This window comes from Trichoderma citrinoviride (assembly GCF_003025115.1).
Source record: "Trichoderma citrinoviride strain TUCIM 6016 unplaced genomic scaffold BBK36scaffold_7, whole genome shotgun sequence".
Taxonomy (NCBI): domain Eukaryota; kingdom Fungi; phylum Ascomycota; class Sordariomycetes; order Hypocreales; family Hypocreaceae; genus Trichoderma; species Trichoderma citrinoviride.
Window position 1 is genome coordinate 839,115 of NW_020194715.1, and position 19,256 is coordinate 858,370.

Genomic DNA, 19,256 nt, shown 5'->3' on the forward strand with positions numbered 1-19,256 from the left:
TAAATTAAGACGCGATTAACATACTCTATTAGCTTTACTTAAAAGACGTAAAGCACTTAACAGAACACACAGCCATAGCTGTAAAAAGAGCATATAATAAACGGCATAGACCTGTTAAGTTTAAAGTAAGAGATAAAGTGTATTTATGCCTCTACTATAAATACCACCTGCTAAGAAAGCCCCCTTAAAAATAGTCTTAGCAAAGAGCTAGACTATTTATAATTAAATAAAGGGTTAGACTGCTGGCTTATTAGCTTAATCTCCTATCTATATAGAAAATTCATAACATGGTGTTTATAGTCTATCTATTCCTTATTCTACAGCAGGAGGACCTATATAATTAACAGAAACCTCCTCTAAAGAGAGTGGTTATTAATAGAGAAGACTACTATAAGATAGACAAGTTTATTAGCTAAAGGTTAAATAAAAAAGGTAAACACCACTAGATTAAATACTTAGTCTGCTAGAAAAACTGTCAGGCCTATAATAATAAATAGATTAAGAGACGCAAGCTTATCTAGATAGCAGAAGACCTTATAAGAAAATATAAGGCAGACTACCTTATAGCGAGATTATATCTAGAAATGCCTAAAACTATAAAGGTTTGCAGGCGTCTTAAAACTAATATTTAAGTTTAGCTACTAGAGAGGAAGACTGCTAGTATATAAACACTAAATGCTAGGAAAATAGGTAATATGCAGTTTGCCGCCTAGCATATTAACACTATTAGCTAGTGTTATAAAGACTTTTTAGTTTCTTTCTGCTTATTTAGAAATTCACTTTCCTCTTATATTTATTTTTTCTTTCCTTTTTTTATCTACTTTACTACATTTACTTCTAATTGCTTTCCTTTATATATGCATATTAGTTAACTACTATTATTAACGTCACCCTTAAAAAAGTATCTTAATATATATATAACCTAACTGAAATTCCCTTAGGATAAAGGATTATAGCCGATCTAAAGCTAATAAACGCAGTGGCTATCCCTCTCTATAAGGCGCTATTAAACCTGTTAAAGGCTAATATTAAAGAGATTATAAAGGACTATTATAAGTACTAGCAAGGATATAATAAACATAATAAGCTAACGGCTAATATATCACTAAAGGAGATTAAAGACTATTATAAGGACCTTATACAAGGTGTTTTCTGCCTAGTATAGATTAATCCTAATAACTACCAGGAGTGCTTTAAAGCCTGCGTTAATAAATACTATAGGATAAACGTCCTAAAGGGCAAGACGTAAAGTAACTAGGGCGGTTACTGCTATTTTCACAAGCTTATTAAGGATGCTGCTAACTATATTAAAGAGACGTATAAGATTCACTTCTTATATATACTATCTATAGTTACTGCTATAGCAGTGCGAAAGCTATAAGCGTTTAAGCCTAAAAAAGATAATATCAGTCTACTTATTAAGAAGTATAGCATGTTTAACCACCTGCAGGGAGCTATTAGGTCCTGGACTTAAGACATAAAGCCTATTATCTACATAAACTTGCTATACCTAGGCGCTAAAAGCCAGAAGAAGGAAGTTAACCCTGCTAGAAAGGCTAAGACTAGAAAGAAGGTTATTATGCAGCTAGACGACCTAACTGTAAATAAAGCCACCCTTCTAATAAAGGCTTAGGAATTAGACAGTCTATAGGCATAACTCACTAACATAAAAAAGAAGACTATTATAAAAAAGGTAGTAGTCTAGCTTATGCATAATAAGATTAAGCAGAAAGTTTATAATAAGACAGCAGAACTTATGCTAAGCGGAAATCTAGAAAAATCCTAAGACTATCTTTTAACATTAGATAAATAAATAATAGCAGTGCTCTCCCCTAACCTAAAGAATATAGTTAGCATTTAGGCTACTATTGCTAAATGCCCTGCTATAGTAGAATAGGTCACTAATAATAAGGAAGACAGGATAGATATTAAATAAAAGGAAATAAGAGAACTCCTAGTCCTAGAATAATAGTCTAACCTTAAACCTATTAATAACTTCCTAAAGGAAATAAAATTCCTTAGCTATAATAACATAGTTAAATCAGGACTTAGACGCAAGCTTAGGTTAACTGCCTAGAACCTGCAGAAATGCTTTACTAATATTATAAAGAACGCTAAGATTAAAGCTAATGCATCCCTTATTAAGAAACTTAACTACCTTTAAAAGCAGATAATAGCATTAGTAATAAGGTCAGTTACTTAATTAATCTTTAAGGATCTGATTAAGCATATTAACAGGAAGTTCAAAAGGCTTCTTAAGGCAATCAGTTATAGCAATTCCCAGAAAAGAACATATCATAACGCTTTTACATAAATAAACAACCAGCCTAAAAAGAAGCACTAACTTAAAGAAGAATTCTACAAGGCGTTTAAAGACGGCAATTTATAAGAAAACGCATTAATAAAGAACGGAGAATAAGACAAGGTAATAAATAAACCTCTTAAAGAACGCTTAGCTAAAGATGCTAATTAGTAAAGATTAGAGACATAATAGGAAGTCAGGGCGCTGTTAATTTTAATAATTAAGATTAGAATAAATAGAAAGTCAGCGCAATATTACTCTCTGCAATTAAAGTTAGAATAGAATTTAGATATATACATTAAGATAATAATATTTTTTTTTACTAGAGGGGGAGTTATAATGCATTAGCTAAAGGGCAGGCAGTTAGTTAGGCAGTTAGTCAGTCAGTCAGAGAGACAGGTAGGCTGCTTAATTAGCTATACCTATATAAGCCTGAACAGCTTATACTAAATATAGATCAGCTTTCTCTTCTTAAACACACCTAACATAGTCAGTGCCTGAATAGCAATCCATCAGTGCCTGGATAGCAATACTTAATAAAATAGCTTTATTTATGCTAAAAGAAAACGAAGCTATATTATTATATACTTTATTTACTTTAGCCTTAAATATAGTTTATAAGGTATTTCTATATAGCTTTAAAATATAAAATTTCTCTTTTATTATTTTAAATCTTTTCTTTTATAATAGCTTTTATTTAATTTATAATTAAACTTAAATTATATGCTTTTTTTTTCTGAATATTTCTTAATCATAGGATGAATATCTTTTTATATTTTATATTACTTAAGAGAGATACTTAGCAATACTTAGCTTAGTATTGTCTTCCATTCTGACTAACATTCAGTTTTGCTGCTTCAAGAATCTCATCATTTCTAACGCCCTCAATCTGCCACTCTAGAGCGCTGGTGAATCTCATCGCCGTCGCCTTTCTCATCGCCGTCACTTTATTGCCTCGTCAGTTACCGCAACTCTTCCCTTGACTGATGGGAGACTCTGCTAATGACATGCCTGAAGGCCACGGTCATGTTCATGCTCCTGGACCAAAGATTTATGACTCTCTTTCGTTGCCGCCACGATCAACGTCATGGATCTAATCAGCGCAACTTTGTGACGGTTGACACGCGCTGCATCACTTCTTGCCCGCCGCCCTACTGTTCGCGGAATTTCTGAAATCCGTCAGCTATTGGGCTTCTCTGCAGACATTGGGTTCGCCTTCCTAGTGCAGTACGTTAGAGACCCGGGGCATACGAGCCATGAAGTTATGTGATTTGTGCTGACGATTCCTTCCTTCTAGGCAATGTTGCCTTGAGTCTCTTCAATCAGCTGGCTGAAATCCCCCGGGCGAAATGCGTCAGATCGTCAGGCCTGATGATGGTATGCCACCGACCAGTCCCAGTGCAGTTCTCAGCCGCCCTGGAGACCATACCAACCCGAGGGTGATTGAGGAACCTCTTGCGGGAAATACGTCTAGAAAACCAGATGGACACTGAGCCTCAGGGTGCTGTTCTTGCAAATACAATCTGTTATCATTCCACGGCCTTCGTTCAGGACTGCGGGGCGTCCTCACCTCGACGGCCTCGCCAGTTCAGGTTCTCTGCGCCCGACGAAGAGGCACTTGTTGGCAGTTGTCCCACATGGCGCTCTACCTGTCGCAGTGTTCCCTAGCTGCAACATCGGTCTACTTTGGCACCTACTTCCAAGGTCACTGAGCCGAAGCCAAGACGGCCACAGTACCGAGGAGCGGTCGGATGTTCGTTTGCAGTGCTGAAGCCGCGCGTCCGTGACCGTGCTCGCCCCAGTCTACGACTACATTTCCTCTTTGGTGTCATCACTCGTCTATACCCTCATGGTTTCACGCGTCACTGGAGCTTCACCTTTCAGACACTCTGCAAAGGGCAGACGCCAGGAGAACTGAATATCGACATTTTGCAGTTCTCAAGCTGCTCCTTGAGGTAAGCTGAACTATTCCATTCTTTCGGTAGCACAGACGTCTGACGAATTTTACAGAAAACTCCATGTGCCAAGGCTGAGGGCACAGTCTGCTTCAAATCCCTCACCCGATGGGTTCTGCTGCAACTCACGTATCCGAGGGCCATACTGAAGAGGGCACGTTTGATCACCGTGGCAGGTACACAGTTTTCACAGCCGTACAGTTCTCCAAGGCCACCTCTGCTCCTCGTTGTATCCTGGGTGACAGCGTTCTCGCCTTAAGTCCTCGCTCAACTGAGGATTCTTCTCGAATTCCTCTGGAACTTTCCCCAGGCTGTCGTGCATCGCCTATCAGATTCCACTGAGCACTTCCTCATCGGCCCAAAGACCAGTTTAGGAAGAATGGACATCGATATGTTGCAGTTCTCAAGCCGCTCCCTAACGCGGACTGGTCCATTCCCATCAGGTCGTTAGCAAAGGTCTAACCTACATTACGGAAGTTTTATATGCGGGTTCCGAGATTGTTTGGCTCCTCTCTTGCAGTCCGCTCTTTTTTTTTCTTTGCCATGCGCTGTCTGGGGACGTGACATTGCCAGTGTTGCCAGCAATACTTGAGATTACCCGCCTTTGTCATGGGGTTGAGCTACAGAATCTTCATGTGCAGAACTGGAGGCACATTCTGCCCCGGATTCTAGGCTGTGCCACTTCTGCTGCAGAAGGACTGTTCCTTGACCATATGTGCTTCGAGGGCGTGACGAGTCCGTCACATGGAAAATGACGGCTCTCACGGGAGGGATATCCGGATTCAAAGCAAGGAGCCCGTTTGATTCGCATTCGACTACTATGTTACGAAGAAGCGTTGACCGTGGGATCCGCAACACGAAGCAGGCTACTACAGCATGGCTGCTCTGAGCGTTCGGCTGATCAAACACTGGCAGAGTTTGCAACTCCACAGTTCTCTCCCACGCAAAAGATTCCGACTCTGCGTCTTTCATCCTAGAGCCTCAACACCAGCCCCATTCTTCTACTTCTGGTCTACGAAGAGATTCAGTATCAGAATCAGAACGACCTGACCCCTCAGGCGTCACTTTGAGCAGGCAGTCGACAGGCAACTAGATTGGACGTCGCGAACATTACACTCGAAAGTGTCGTATCGCCGACAATGCCGTCACTAACTTCTCCGCACCTGAGTCGCTCTTGGTCGATACACCAGCCAAATCCTAGGCGTCCAGACCCTTTTCGGAACTGCAAAGGACGTCCCATCCGAAGTCCAACGAAGATCAGAAAGCAAGTCATGGACGTCATGGACGTGGCAGTTGCTCGCGAGTCCCACAACTGCACCTCTCCACTCTTCTGCATAGATGATTGCAGGGATTGTGTGTCGTTGCACCGCAGATGGAGCTGACAAATCGTGGCACCTGTCTGGAAGAAGAGTTGGGCAAATGCCAATCACAAGAACAAGAACGCGGATCGCGAATATTCAATGTGGATCATAGACCCCTGGTCACCGTCCCAAGCATGGTCCATCCCAGCAATCTCCCGACTTCCCAACTTCCCAATCTCCGTGCTGCACCCCTCTTGCCCTCTCTTACGGACACGGGCCGAGGCGTAAGCAACGGCGCCGTGTGGCGACTCTTGCCTTTGTGCGAGATGATTCGATTGGAGCCTATCTATCAGCCTCCCGTGGCTAGATCACGCAGCGCAGCCCATCGGCCACACCACTTCATATCCAAGTCTACAACTAAGGTAGGTACATCTTGATGCACCGCGTTCCGATACTGAAAGGTTGTTTCACGTTTATGGCGGTCACTCTGTGGGGTCGCTAGCTGGGCACTAAGACCTTCGTCATGAATAAGATGGCAAAACCGAAGAGTTCCCCGAGCCATTCAAACCGAAATCTGTGCACCCAGAGATTCCGGTTACCATGTCAGCGAAGAGATCGTGGCCGGCGAGGACGGAATTGAGTTACATTCCTGAGCCGGCCTCGCTTATTCTTCAAGGAATCTGGGGGCTTACTTACGAACTTCTCATTACCATCGTCACCTGATCTTGCCGAATCCTCATGCGTTAAATATGATCACACTGTGAAAAACGTCATCAGCCGGCAAAAGAACAGAATAGGAGAATCGAATCTGATTTCGCTGGCTTGTGGTCAGTCCTGATCCAAGTTAGATAAAACAGCCTATTGGAGAGATATCTGGCCTACGACACAAGCTAGAGACTACCTACGAATTCGCCTCACCGTCTCGCTCATTCCATCAGGAGTTTGGGGACTTACTGACGATTATCGCACTATCTTCACCTTACCAATTCACCGCATCGTCTCGCTCATTCCATCAGGAGTTTGGGGACTTACTTACGATTATTACCTTATTTCCACTTGATTTCACCAGAGTTAATCCAATTTTACCGGATTGTTGCCTTGTGAGCCCTAGCGCGCTTTGTTAGCCCTGGTGGGGCAAAAATTGTCGCGCTAAACGGCCCGCTCACTCTTGCGCACAAAACGCGTCGACTGAATCTTGGCAAATGCCCCTCTTCCTTCGCTTGTCAACTGGAACCTCACCCTCCTCCGCTTCCCGATCGCACACCCTGCCGTACCAGATACTACTGTTGCCCGCAACTCCTGCCTGCTTTTTTTGTACCTATTCAGCCACGCCTTGTCACCAACCCTACCTTACCGTGTTCCCCGCATCATGTCCTCTGAGGATCCTTGTGAGGACGCCCCGACCGGCGAATCTTGGGGTACCATGCAGCCCTCTGGCTCCTGGGGCACCAGCACTGAAGGTGAGTTCGCCAAAACCACTCTATGAGCCTGTTCTAACTCTATCTTCAGGTGACACTCAGCATGACTCTACAAACAATGAGACGGACTCCTGGGGAGCTGAGCTGCCTGAGGCCTCCGGAGCCTGGAATGACGCTTCAGGCGACGACGTCACTGCTCCAGCTGAGACGGCCAATGTCGCTGCTGATGGAGCCAACGCCGATGAAGACGATGGCAAGTCCCAGAAAAAGGCTCGCTTCCCTGGTACTGTGGACTGCTTTCTCTTCATGAACGGAGAACGCCTGCCTGGTTATCATCTTGATCACATTCGCCGCGTTGCTCAGGGTGTGGAACCTGGCTTACACACCACCGTCGTCCCGCACATTGGAGCCAACTCGGAAACGACACTCAGCGTCTACTTCCAGCTCCGTGATGGCGAGAAAAACCACCTTGTCGCAATCTGCAATGTTGCTGTCGCCCAGTTACCTCAACTCATGACAGCAGACCAATTTACTGTCACTGAAGACTTCGTCAACGACCATTTTGCCAATGTGGTCTCCCCTCAGGGAATGATGGCCAACGACCTCGGCGACAAGTACAAGCAGCACTTTGCAGAAATGGACCCTGCTGCCCCGCTGGTGGACTACATGGCTCGCGACTTCTCAAACGCTATACGTATCAATATGGAAGCCACTGGTTCTTCCGTCACTATTTTGTTCCCTCAGCGATTCTGGAAACAGGTTGACTCGCTGCCAGCTGATGGACAGAAGATCGCCTGGTCCATCCGCTATCTTCTGTCTTCGCTCCAGCCCAAGACCTCGTTCACCTGGTGGCTGCTGTTCCCGGAACCCAAGGATTCTGATTGGAAGACGCGCTGGCAAGCCCTTTTAACGCCAGACCTGAGACGGAATCCTTATGCCCTTATCGCGAAAGACGCGCGTCGCGGCTCTCCCAACGATCTGTATTATGACAATATAAATCTGGAGACAATCGAACGCCCTGATCCCAGACACACGCCAGCGGTCAATGTTTTCTGCTCCAGAGATGAGAGAACGGTCAGTTTACTCGGCGGTGCCGCTGACGAGGGTCGTTGGCTACTCACCAAGGGCCTCGAATGCGAGTCAACGAAACTCCCCGCGTACGTGCTTCCACTTCCTGGGTCGGAATGGAAATCTCAGAAGTCAGACGACGAGTTGTACGGTATCAGAGGAACTGGCTTCCCTACAGCTTTCCTAGTTTCTGTTCCGCTGGACTCTGTTGAAGACCGGGATATCTTACCCGATGTCGGCACGCGTGTTCAGATGTACACGACCCTGAAACAACACCGGCATTCTGCACCTCTGAGACGTGTAACTGCTACGCAGGCAGCTACCATGACTACGGCCCTTTGCGAGGGACTAGCTGTGGCTGAGAATCGAGCGTACAACGCATTGCGTGATGCCGAGAGGAAGCTGGCGAAGATGAAGGAGCAGGAGGCCGAAGATGAGGACGGCGACGACATCGCAGAGCAGGAGGAGCTCGTTGCGGGCATTCATGAGCAGAAATTCCTAGATGTCGCTGCGCCAAAGATCCTCTCTTACATCGCAACCTTCTCCCCTGAAGCCGACCGAGAAATTCCCGACGCAGAACCCGACGTGAAACGACTTTACGACGCTTACAACTATGCAAAGGAACTGCGCAGACAGGATTCGGAAGATGAGATTGAACACCGCACACGCGTTATGCTCTAGATGAGCAAACAGTCGGTCGTCTCTCACGCGGCTCTCGATGAGAAAGACGGTCAACCATGCCCAGGTATACGAGTGCGTCTCCCCCCGGGGGTACTCGCTGACGTCGCCGTGTTTGTCATTTGGGCTCCGGTGCAGACAAATTGGCCGTTTGGCTTGAAGCGCCCGCCCGTCAGACTGGACGTTGCCCAACCCTTCCCTTCCGACCTTGGCGCGTATTTGAATGACCTCTCCAGATTCAAAGGCAAAACTACCATTCGCATTCAGTATGATGTGGACGACAAATCCTTCCAACACGAATGCTCGGGCATTAGCGAAATGAACAGATTGGCACTGGACTCCCCCGAAGCCCAATGGTGGAATTTTGTGGTAGCATTCGATCGGAGTCTGATGCCCACTGTCTGCGACCTCACGGAAAGGTTCACCGGCCTTGGCAAGGCTGTCAAACAAGGAAGATTCATTGGTCAACACGCTCAGGCAATCAAGACCTTCAAGGAAGCAGTTTTCGGCCGGGTCAGCCTTGTGGGAGGACCTGGATCTGGGAAATCTACTTTGGCAACCAACGTCGTTGCTGCCATGCTGGAAGGCGAGATGGCTGAGGTGCCCAGCAGACCTCGCAAGGAAGCCGACTACGACGCAAAGATGAGAGAAATGGGAGAAGCTGGCCAACTCCTCGTCAACTACTCGCCTCCCGATCTTCAAGCGGATGACACCGCGCGCAATCCTGCTCAATGGGACGACACCCAGGAAACAGAAGGATATGCACCAATGGCGGATGACTCCACGAACCTTGCTGATTTGGCCCGCCGCGCACATGACGTCGCCCAGGCAACAGAAGGACAAGCACCAATGGCGGATGACTCCATGGATCCCGCTGATTCGGCCCGCCGCGCACATGACGCCGCTCTGGACATCCTCATAGATTCGCTTAGAGTGACCGATGCCAGCAACACACTGAGTCCCTCCGATTCTGATTCTCGGGACGATTCGTCACTGTCGAAGCTCACGCCTATCGTGTGGACGGCTCCCCAAAATACGCAGGTGGGAGATGCGGTTCTCCGCCTTCAGGCCAAAGTCCAAAACAAGCGCATCATCCGTATCTACCCTTATGATGATGAGTTGCGTGTTTTCATGGCCGCAGTCTTGCACGGTCCGGAGGACATGGCCATCGACGAAAATAGCCCACATTCTGCGAAGCGACTGATCGCTCACATCAACGGCTTCCGGGCTGCGCTCTACGTGGAGAGAAATCCGGCTACAGACCCCTCATCGCTTGCTATGCAGCTTCGTGAAGAAGTTGAGCAAAATCCCGATGCCTACCCAGAGATCAAGGAAGCTTGGGATTTGCAGGTGTCAAATCCAGCCAACTACATGGTGAACAAGCGCGACTATTTCGACTCAGCTAGAAAAATCATCGCCGATTTTGTTTGCAAAGCTGATGTGATTGCGGGCACCCCGGTGGCCCTCCGCATGTTGTACAACCACGTGCCTGTTCTCAAACCATGCTTCGTCGTGATAGACGAGGCAGGTCGGCTCACAGAGAGTATGGCTGTTTTACCCATCGCCCGCCACGCGGATGTGCCAGCGCTATGGATTGGTGACGTCAAGCAATTTGGCCCAATCGCCGCAGCCGAACAGGATATTGAGTACAACCCTATCTTTACGGCTCAACGAAAGCGAAGCCTACTAGCTCGAATGGAAGGCGCTGGGCAGATCGACTTCGTCCTGTCGGAAAACCACAGAGCTTTTGGCGATGTGCACGATTGGGCTCGAGAACAATTCTACTCTGCCGACATGACGATCGTGAATCGAAGGAACCGCTATACCAAAGAGGTCCATGACTGGCTCACGGACGAATGCGCCCTCAGCCCGGGACAGCAATCACGTCCAGGAAGCAATCTTGTGCTTGTTAATGTGGACGGCGGAAAAGAACAACAACTCGGCACCTCATACGTCAATCACACCAACGCGCGATATGTGGTTGAGCTTGTCTCACGCATTGTAGCCTCCGCACCAGCCTGGTCGCTAGACAGCTATCTGCAGAATCCCCAGGCCGATGCCTCCACCTACCAGTGGGCAAAGATTCTCGTTATCACTGGCTACAGCCAGCAGAAGCAGCTGTTACAGCAAATGTTTTCAGCCATCCCGGCTCGAGAGATACCGCAGGGCATAGTCGATATTCGGACAATCGATGAGTCCCCAAGTCATCAGGGTGAATTTGTCATTTGTGACCTCGTGCGATCTGAGAAGCCCGGGTTTATGACAGACGACAAGCGTCTCGCGGTCATGACGACCCGAGCACGTATGCTCACCATTCTGGTCGGACAATCTGCTATGTTTCCACAGAGAGGCAAAGCCCTGGGCAATCTGCTGCAGTGGCTCAAGACCCGTGACAGCGTGATTACTACCCACGGATGGTCGACATTTTGTACGCATTGTCTACGTCCGGGACACGTGCGAAGCAGATGCCAGGAAGACGTGGCATGCGCTTTTTGCGAGGGCACCCATGCCGGCCGAAATTGTCCTGGAAAAGACCTCGATGAGCCTTTGGACAGAACATCCATCCAGCCGCTGGATAATGTGTTTCGGACAGCATTCCCCGCCGACAAGTCCAAGGACAAGAATCAGGAAACAAGGATCAAGCGCAAGACGCAGCAAAAGCGCATGGCGTACAGGGAATCATCCGCACGACAAGAGGTGAAGCGTTTGGGTTCGGAGTTACGGAAAGCAATGAAAAAGAAGATTGAAGTGGGAACAGAGACCTCTAACGCTAAGACTCCCGCCGCTGAGACTCCCGCCGCTGAGACTCCCGCTGCTGTTGAGACTTCCGCCGAGACTCCTGCTGCTGCTGAGACCCCCGCTGCTGCTGCTGCTGAGACTCCTGCTGCTGCTGCTGAGACTCCTGCTGCTGCTGTTGAGACTCCTGCTGATGCTGTTGAGACTCCTGCTGCTGCTGTTGAGACTCCCGCTGCTGCTGTTGAGACTCCCGCTGCTGCTGTTGAGACTCCCCCTGCTGCTGTTGAGACTCCCGCTGAGACTCCCGCCAAGACTCCTTCTGCCGCTGTCAAGTCTTCTGCTGAGACTCCCGCTGCCGCCGTTAAGACTCCCGCCGTCGAGATTCCTGCCTTATTCGAGACTCCTGCCGTCCAGTATCCCATCGAGGCCGTTGCCGAGGAAATTGGCCCGTATGAGTTGTGGTAGGGCATGACATACGTGGATACTAGAGATATGGGATGGATATCCAGCAACTGGTGAGGGCTTGTGATGGATATCATACGTTTTGCTTACGCAGTGCTTATGCGTGATTGTTATCGTGTCGGGATTTCTTCCATTTTTCATTTCCTTTCGGTAATACGGAGACTTTATGCTTCAGGGATGATTATGCATTTCAGGCACGGTCACCAGACTCATCATCCTGCATTGAGAAGCCCATAGCTAGCTAGTTCTTTCGTGGCCATTCTTCAGTTAGTACATCCAGTTGTTGTTCTTTTGATACCTCTCGCCTCCGTGCAACCCGATCAGCCAGTTGCAACATGCACACCTGAACCGCCCGGACTCCTTCGACCCGACGGTTCAGAAAATTAATATCGAAGGCATCATCAACCGACGACCGCGGGATGAAGGACTGGTTACATGTTTGCCGGCTTGGGTAAGCTTGGTAGGCAGATCCAAGACTGCTCATCCAACAGCCTAGCTGGTTCCAAAGGAACCTGGGGGCTTGTTTACGATTCTAATCCCTTTTTTTCTTCGCCTTCTTCCCTCAGTTCATCCCACCTACCCATAGAACCTCACTACTCTGACACTTTGGTACATTACCGCTTTCGATTCAGCCTCAAACACCACAGTCGACTACCGCCTAGCGAAACGATATGCAAGGTTACAGCTCACGATCAAAGGCAAATCAGTTTCCTGCACTACGTTCTACTACGCCCATACCTCATTACGAAATCGCAATCACCTCGATCCCAATCTCGATGCGTGCCTTGAAGAGCCAAGACGCCCCCGATGCCGTGCGTGGAAGAGGTGTGGTACTCCTTCCCGAACTACAAGGACTCCAAGCGAATACGAATGTCGGCCACGGGGTGTGTGTCAGTAGAGAAGGAGGTTGAGTACTCCTTCCCAAACTGCAAGCGCTTGCAAGCGAGCACACAAAATTCTCTTCCCCAGGTATTCATTTCGAAAATCCCTCTTGAAGACAGTTGAATGCAGTCATCCCGTCCACCGACCGATGATCGGTATTGCATCCGATGGGATCAATCCCGCGTGGGACCGCCATTGACAGCATGGAGCCAGAACAGCATGCAGTACCGGACGCTATGGGGGCGGAAATGTTACTCACAGGTTTATCGCCTTCAATGATCTCGATCCCTCCAGACATCGTCATTGACGGCACGGGACAACAACGAGATGCTGCTCTGGATTCCGGAGAAGCGGAAGTGGTACCCGCTGATTCGCTGCCTTCACCAATGCCAACTCCTCCAGAGACCGCCATTGACAGCAGACAGCAATCACAGGATGTGCTTCGGAAGGCCCTAGAAGAGGGAGAGCTGCCTGCGGATTTGTTCACAGCCGATCACCATTGGCTAAGCGTACTCCTCAGCAAAGCCGACATCAGCATGACGATAAAAGCAGCCATCGAGGAATTCCAACACAGGTATGTGCTTATCCTTTCATTACAATCTACCGGCACTAACTCCACTACAGCATTCAAGCACAAGTCTTCCCGCAGTCCTCCATTGATGTCATGGCCTTCAGCAAAGACGAGAAGCGACAATCCTGGCATTCACACTGTCCTACTATTGATCAGCTTTGGGACCAATATCTTGAAGCTATCAAGGCGTGCGACGATAAGTTAGACACTTCCTTTATGTGCAAACCATCTGGGCCATATGGGGCGGTCCTCTACACCCAATGGTATGTGCGTTTCCGCTTCAATACTTCAAGTTGTACTAACATGTAGTAGGCATTATCCGACCTTCAACACCAAGAAATCACACTTGAAGTTTGGTCATGTGCTGGTATGTTCTCTCCCGCGCATTTTTGAGTCTCGGGCGCCTAATCCATTCCTTTCTTTTCTGACTCTTTTATTACAGGATACGAGTAACAACAGTCTGGCCCTCCAGTCCGAAAAGATTGGAACTCCGTCCTCCATATTATGCTCTGATATGCTACCGATCAGAGAGGATGCCAAGGACCCAGGATGGGAGACTCGCTTTCCAAAGTGGAAGAAGATGGCTAAACTCAGCATTGAGTTTAACTATACTTTGATGAGAGCCTCGCCAATTGTCTTACTTGTTGGCTCAAGCTGCCTCGAAACGTTCGACAAGTGTCTTCAAAATGACAAGAGCATCTCCCTTACAAAAGTGCGGCTATTTGTTCCTGGCGTGTTTCAGATACAGCCATTCTTCTATGTTGCATATCGGAAGAACACACAAGATGTCCAGCAGCTTATCTTCTTCGTCCAGCATTCCAGCCACTTTATCTACGGTGCTCCCCTGCCAGGAGGGCTCTATGCTGATATGGTGTAGAATACCACAGCAGCTATTGCGAATATCCAAGTCAAGCGGAGCGATCTCTTCACTACCAGAGCAATCCAGAGGCCACACCGCGTCTCACCGGAGCAACGCAGGAAGAATCTCGAACTGGCCCGCAAGGCGCAAGCAGATGCCGGCTGGCCGAGTCTTGTGAAGGGCCGCCAAACAGAAAAGGAGAGAGGGTACCCATCGCTGAGACAAGGCACCGAGACGCAAAGGCAGAATGGCTTTCCAAGTCTTGTCAGAGGACGTCAGACAAACAAAGACAGAGGATACCCAGAACTCGTCAAGGGCCTCCAGACGCAAAGAGAGAATGGCTTCCCAAGTCTTGTGAAGGGCCGCCAAGTCAACAAGGAGAGAGGCTACCCAGGTTTTGCAAAGAGCCGCGAGGCGTTCAAGAAGGACGGTTGGTCAAACCTCAAGGCGGCCCGGAAGGCATCGGCGGAGCAAAATTATCCAGGTCTCGTCAAGGCCCGGCAGGTCCTCAAGGAGAAGGGGTACCCAAATGTCGCAAAGGGTCACCAGACGATGGCGAAAAGCGGGTACCAAGGTCTCGCAAAGGGCCGCCAGACGATGGCGAAAGGCGGGTACCAAAATCTCGTCAAGGCCCGCCAGGTGCATATGGAGAAAACCGCCGCCTCTCGTTTGGCACGCCTTCGCGCTCTCTGGGAAAGCTTCGAGGTGCAGACCCTTATTTCGAAGCCACTGGACTTTTTCACTGAAGAGAACGTGAAAGAGATGTACCTGCAGTATACGACGTTTCACGGGTGGGCGACACCACCATGGGAGGATCTCTCGGGCTCCAAGAGGTTCGCGCTTACACGCACCCTCAAAGAAATCTCTCGTGACTTCCGGGACTTTGAGGCCCTCTGGGCAACGTTTCAGGGATTTGAAGCAACAAAGAAAAGTCACTACCTCAAAAGATACGCGATCTGGTATGACGCTATTACATGCTTGTCCGGGCTTAGGCCTTGGGAAGAAACGAGCGTCAGGAGCCAGAATCCGAATCCCGCGATAACCATATTCTGGCCTGGTGGTCAAGCGGGACATCCCAACCTTAAGGCGCTCCTGAATCGCAATGAGCCCACCGGCGACTTGTCAGCTGCTGGCCGCAAACGAAAGATTGCCATAAGCGATGCGACAGTGACAGAAACGCCAGCCAAGCTCTTGAAGACCGAAACGGAGCCCGAGCCGAATTCCGACACTCAGGCTGACGGACTTGGGACCGGACTTGAAGACTCTGATGGCTGAGATACACCTCTGACAAGGCGTGCGAAGCTACGATTCCCTGGATGAATCATCGGAAGAATGTGCCTGGGATCATCGACTGGCTCCCTCGAGCGGGGACGCATTCGCTTTGCCAACCCGGGGGTATCGCAACGATGATCATGACGGAGGACTATTTGCGTTGACAATGTTGCCATTTTCCTCCCTTTTCGTCAATTACCGTTCTACTTGATGCAATGTGCTTCTTCATTTCTGACCGAGAATGATTCTTTCTTCATTTCTTCATTCTTCTTTTATGCTTCTTTGCTTGTCTTTTCTTCGCTTTCCTTTTTACCTTGCCTTCCAGTTCTTCACAAGAGTGTTTCAATTCCTATTCTTTAATCGCCCTCGACGGCGCCGTAATAGTGGAGGATTGTCTCCAAGATGCGCACACTCTCTAATTAGTCAGTGCAATTGATCCAGTCTCATTAATCTCTCCGCTTGGTCTTGCCTCGCAATTACAGCCCGTGATAGCCATGAATCAGTCTAAACCAGTCGCAACACCGACTTCAATTCATACCAGTTCGGAAAACACGACGTGAGTGTCAAGGTCATCATTCAAGCAAGAAGGAGAATTAGCAACTGGTCGTAGTAGAAAGTTTAGAATAGACGTAGCGAAATTCCTGCATCCGAGACCACCACACATTTACCGTTACGCCAGACGCCAACATTGCTAGCATGGCCTCACAGTGAAACGCGTATATCTGCCCATCCAGTTTTTCCCTGGGTTTGACGATTTCACCGAACCCGCCTTTGCCCAAGCTTCCCTCTCCTTCAGATGCTGGGCCTGACAACTTCACTCTAATAACGCACCAGCCAAATAGCAGAGGACGAGAGCTTCAAGCGCTTCTTCGCCCGCGATACGGTTCTCAGCAGAACACTTTGGGTGAGATCAGCTCCAGGAATGGTAGCGCGGTCGCAGGACCGAGCCTCAATGCCCAGATCTTGATTGGAAGCATCGAACAAGACAAGCCTGATATGCCTATGCCTGATGAACAGTAAGTTATACACTGGTTAGACGAAGGAAATGGACATGGTGTTCTGATACACGCTACAGCTACGAGGGCTAGAGCTCCAAAGAGCTGCTTCAGTAGTAGCAGCCGCCTGGTGCAGCAAAGGCGAAGGCGAGCAACAATGGAATGTTTAATGTTCACGAACCTCGCTAATGGCCCACACATGTGGACTGAAACCCGACCACGCCGACGGAAGATAAAGGGAAGGCCAAGCTCACGATGCCGTGAAACCCCTACGAAGACGGCGAATGCTAGGCCCCGAGCCTCAATGCGTCGAGGGCCAAATACGCCAGACGTGTCTTCCGAGCGAAAAGCAGAAAGGTCCCCAGCAAAGTGGTCGATTGCTTCTATTACCTACCTGCGACGCCATGTGGACAGCGAATGCCCACCAGACGTGCACTGCGGCAAACGAACAACGACAGTTTGTACCCAGATGTTGGCAACAGTCGCCATCAGCGACCCAGACGGCATAGATGTCAGTATGCTGTACACAATAAGGGAGGCGGTCTGAAGCTTATCAGACTTCTCAATAAGGTACAAAGAGCACTCCGCCAGGCCTACAGTTTCTCAAAGAGGCGAGACCAAATATCCAAAATGGGTGCAGCAAGCATAATGGCGCAAAGCGCCCAACGCCCCGCTTCGATGCACTTCTTGGTAAGCTTGACGTCCATAACATGAAGAATCAAGTGCTGTGGGTGCACTCTGTTACGCGTTCATTGTTCGGTCTTAGAACAATCCTACCAAGGATCAGCCATGGATAAAGTATACTCTATATGCCCTAGGGTAGAAGGAGGTGGGCTTGAACATAAGCGTTGAATGATGCCTGGCCATGTTATTCCCAAGCGGAGCTGCGGAGCAGCGGAGCGCAGGTTTAACCAGAGAGAAACACTACTTCCAGCTTTGCTTGGTTATCAACTCAGCTGTTCCTGAATAACTAGGGAGGTTAAAGAAAATTCGACTGGCGATTGGCCAGCAGCAGCAAGGCCAGCAGCTTCGTGAGGCCCGGCTTCATCAGGGCCAGCAGCTTCCTCAGGGCCAGCAGCTTCCTCAGGGCCAGCAGCTTCGCCACCTAGGCCAGCAGCACGGCCAAGGCATCAGCAGCAGCTTCGCTTGGGCTCCTATGAACGCTTGAGCGGGCATCAGGGTTGTACAGAATGGTCAAGGTTCCACAGAAGTCCATAAACCTGCTACTATGCCTAAGCTGAGCAAAGCCATGCAGGGCAAGGAACTTGTCTTCGCAAGCACTCAGTCTCGACCACTACGAGCTTCGTGAGGGACCCCGTTTCCTTGATGCCATAAACCAGCTCATCTGTCTCCTGAGCATTCCATCCCGAGCCCCAGAACATTCCAAGACCTAACCATCGAACAAAACTCGAGCACATTGTCTGCTGTTGCATCTGCCAGTTGGCTTCATCGGCTGCACTTCAGATTGTGTCGTAGCTTTCTTCCCTTTCTCCGGGTGCCTTCGGAGGAAGCAACGCGAAGTACACCGAGAGTGAAAGAAACGACCGAGCCTGTGATACTTCTGGTACAGGATTATTAGTAACCTAGAAACTGTGTCTGCAGAGTGAATGCTTGCTTACCTTGGTAATAGATGCAATCAACACTGAGTTCGAATCTCCCACAGGGAAGATCAAGCTGGACTATGCGATAGGAGGCGAGGCCCATGCCCGACTCCGTCTCGTAGATAAGGGATTTAGTTGGTTTAGATGCGTGTGTCTGTGGTAAAAGTGACCTCCAACGAGAATGCCAGGGCCTGTGATAGGTACCAGGGAGATAGACGCGAATGTCTGTGTAGTATCGACCGCCTTTCTCATCAAGAGTTGCGCGACCAGCAACAATAGGAGCCACCATCCACTCAAAAATGCGTTTACAATGGTCCGACTCATCCTCGTGTTCGATCTTGCGAAGAAGTTTGGCAGCTTGGCATGCATTGAAGCGCCGCTCGGCATCAGCGTCCCTGTCGGGCATTGCACAATCAGCTTCCCGGAAAATGTAACAAGAGAGGACACGAGGATGAATCAGACTAGTATTGCATTGAGTGGGTGGTGGCTCCTATTGTTGCTGGTCGCGCAACTCTTGATGAGAAAGGCGTCATTATACCTGGGAGGCGATTCTGAACAGGAGTCCCCTTTGAGTGTCGAAGGTTAGGTGAGTGGTAACCAATGCTGCAGCGAGCATAGCGTTATACGGCCCAACCCCCAAGACGAAGTCTAAAGAGCACCGTGCAGGAGGTCGCAAGACAATGAGAGGCAAATCTCCGTCTCAAGCGAGACTGCCAGGTGACAGAAAGCCTAATCTTGTCTTCTTGAGCTGGTTAAGAATGACCTTTCCCCCAACGACATAGGGGAGATTCGTGAGCTTACCGAAACCCTTAAAGGATGAATATAAGCATCTGGGCCTGGAGGCGCCTTTCATTGGCGGCGTAAGAGAAATCTGCAGATTGATGCCACTGTTGAGGATGGGCCTAAAGACTGGCCCGAAATGTTTGGGAAACCTTGGCAGTGGCTTGGGAAAGATCTGATCCGACTTCGGAACTTGACGGCTCCTGGCCAGGCCATCTGTGAGAGACAAGGGCGATTGAGACAAAGGTCCAGAAGAACAGTGGACTCGAGTATCGAGCAGTATAGCCAACAAAGTAACTTGCTTGACTGGAAGAGGCGGTGATGATGCACAAGAAAAACTGCCGCTCGGGCTGGTGGGTGTAGTTATAGACACGTG

The 19,256-nt window shown here is 48.9% G+C and overlaps 2 protein-coding genes across 2 annotated transcripts; both read left to right on the forward strand.

The window, feature by feature from the left end:
* Window positions 1-7,678: 7,678 nt before the first annotated feature.
* On the forward strand, window positions 7,679-10,435 carry BBK36DRAFT_1118816 (hypothetical protein; the record flags this gene model as incomplete). Its single annotated transcript, XM_024890519.1, has 4 exons — window positions 7,679-8,230; window positions 8,297-8,713; window positions 8,861-9,397; window positions 9,470-10,435. Coding segments are annotated over 4 exons (2,472 nt in total), but the record flags the coding sequence as incomplete, so codon positions are not given.
* A 2,292-nt stretch (window positions 10,436-12,727) lies between these two features.
* Window positions 12,728-15,507, forward strand: BBK36DRAFT_1141192 (hypothetical protein; the record flags this gene model as incomplete). Its single annotated transcript, XM_024893435.1, has 7 exons — window positions 12,728-12,806; window positions 13,064-13,376; window positions 13,427-13,636; window positions 13,686-13,740; window positions 13,816-14,209; window positions 14,264-15,191; window positions 15,225-15,507. 7 exons carry the CDS (start codon window positions 12,728-12,730, stop codon window positions 15,505-15,507), a joined length of 2,262 nt encoding a protein of 753 aa, XP_024749656.1.
* Between the last annotated feature and the right edge of the window lie 3,749 nt (window positions 15,508-19,256).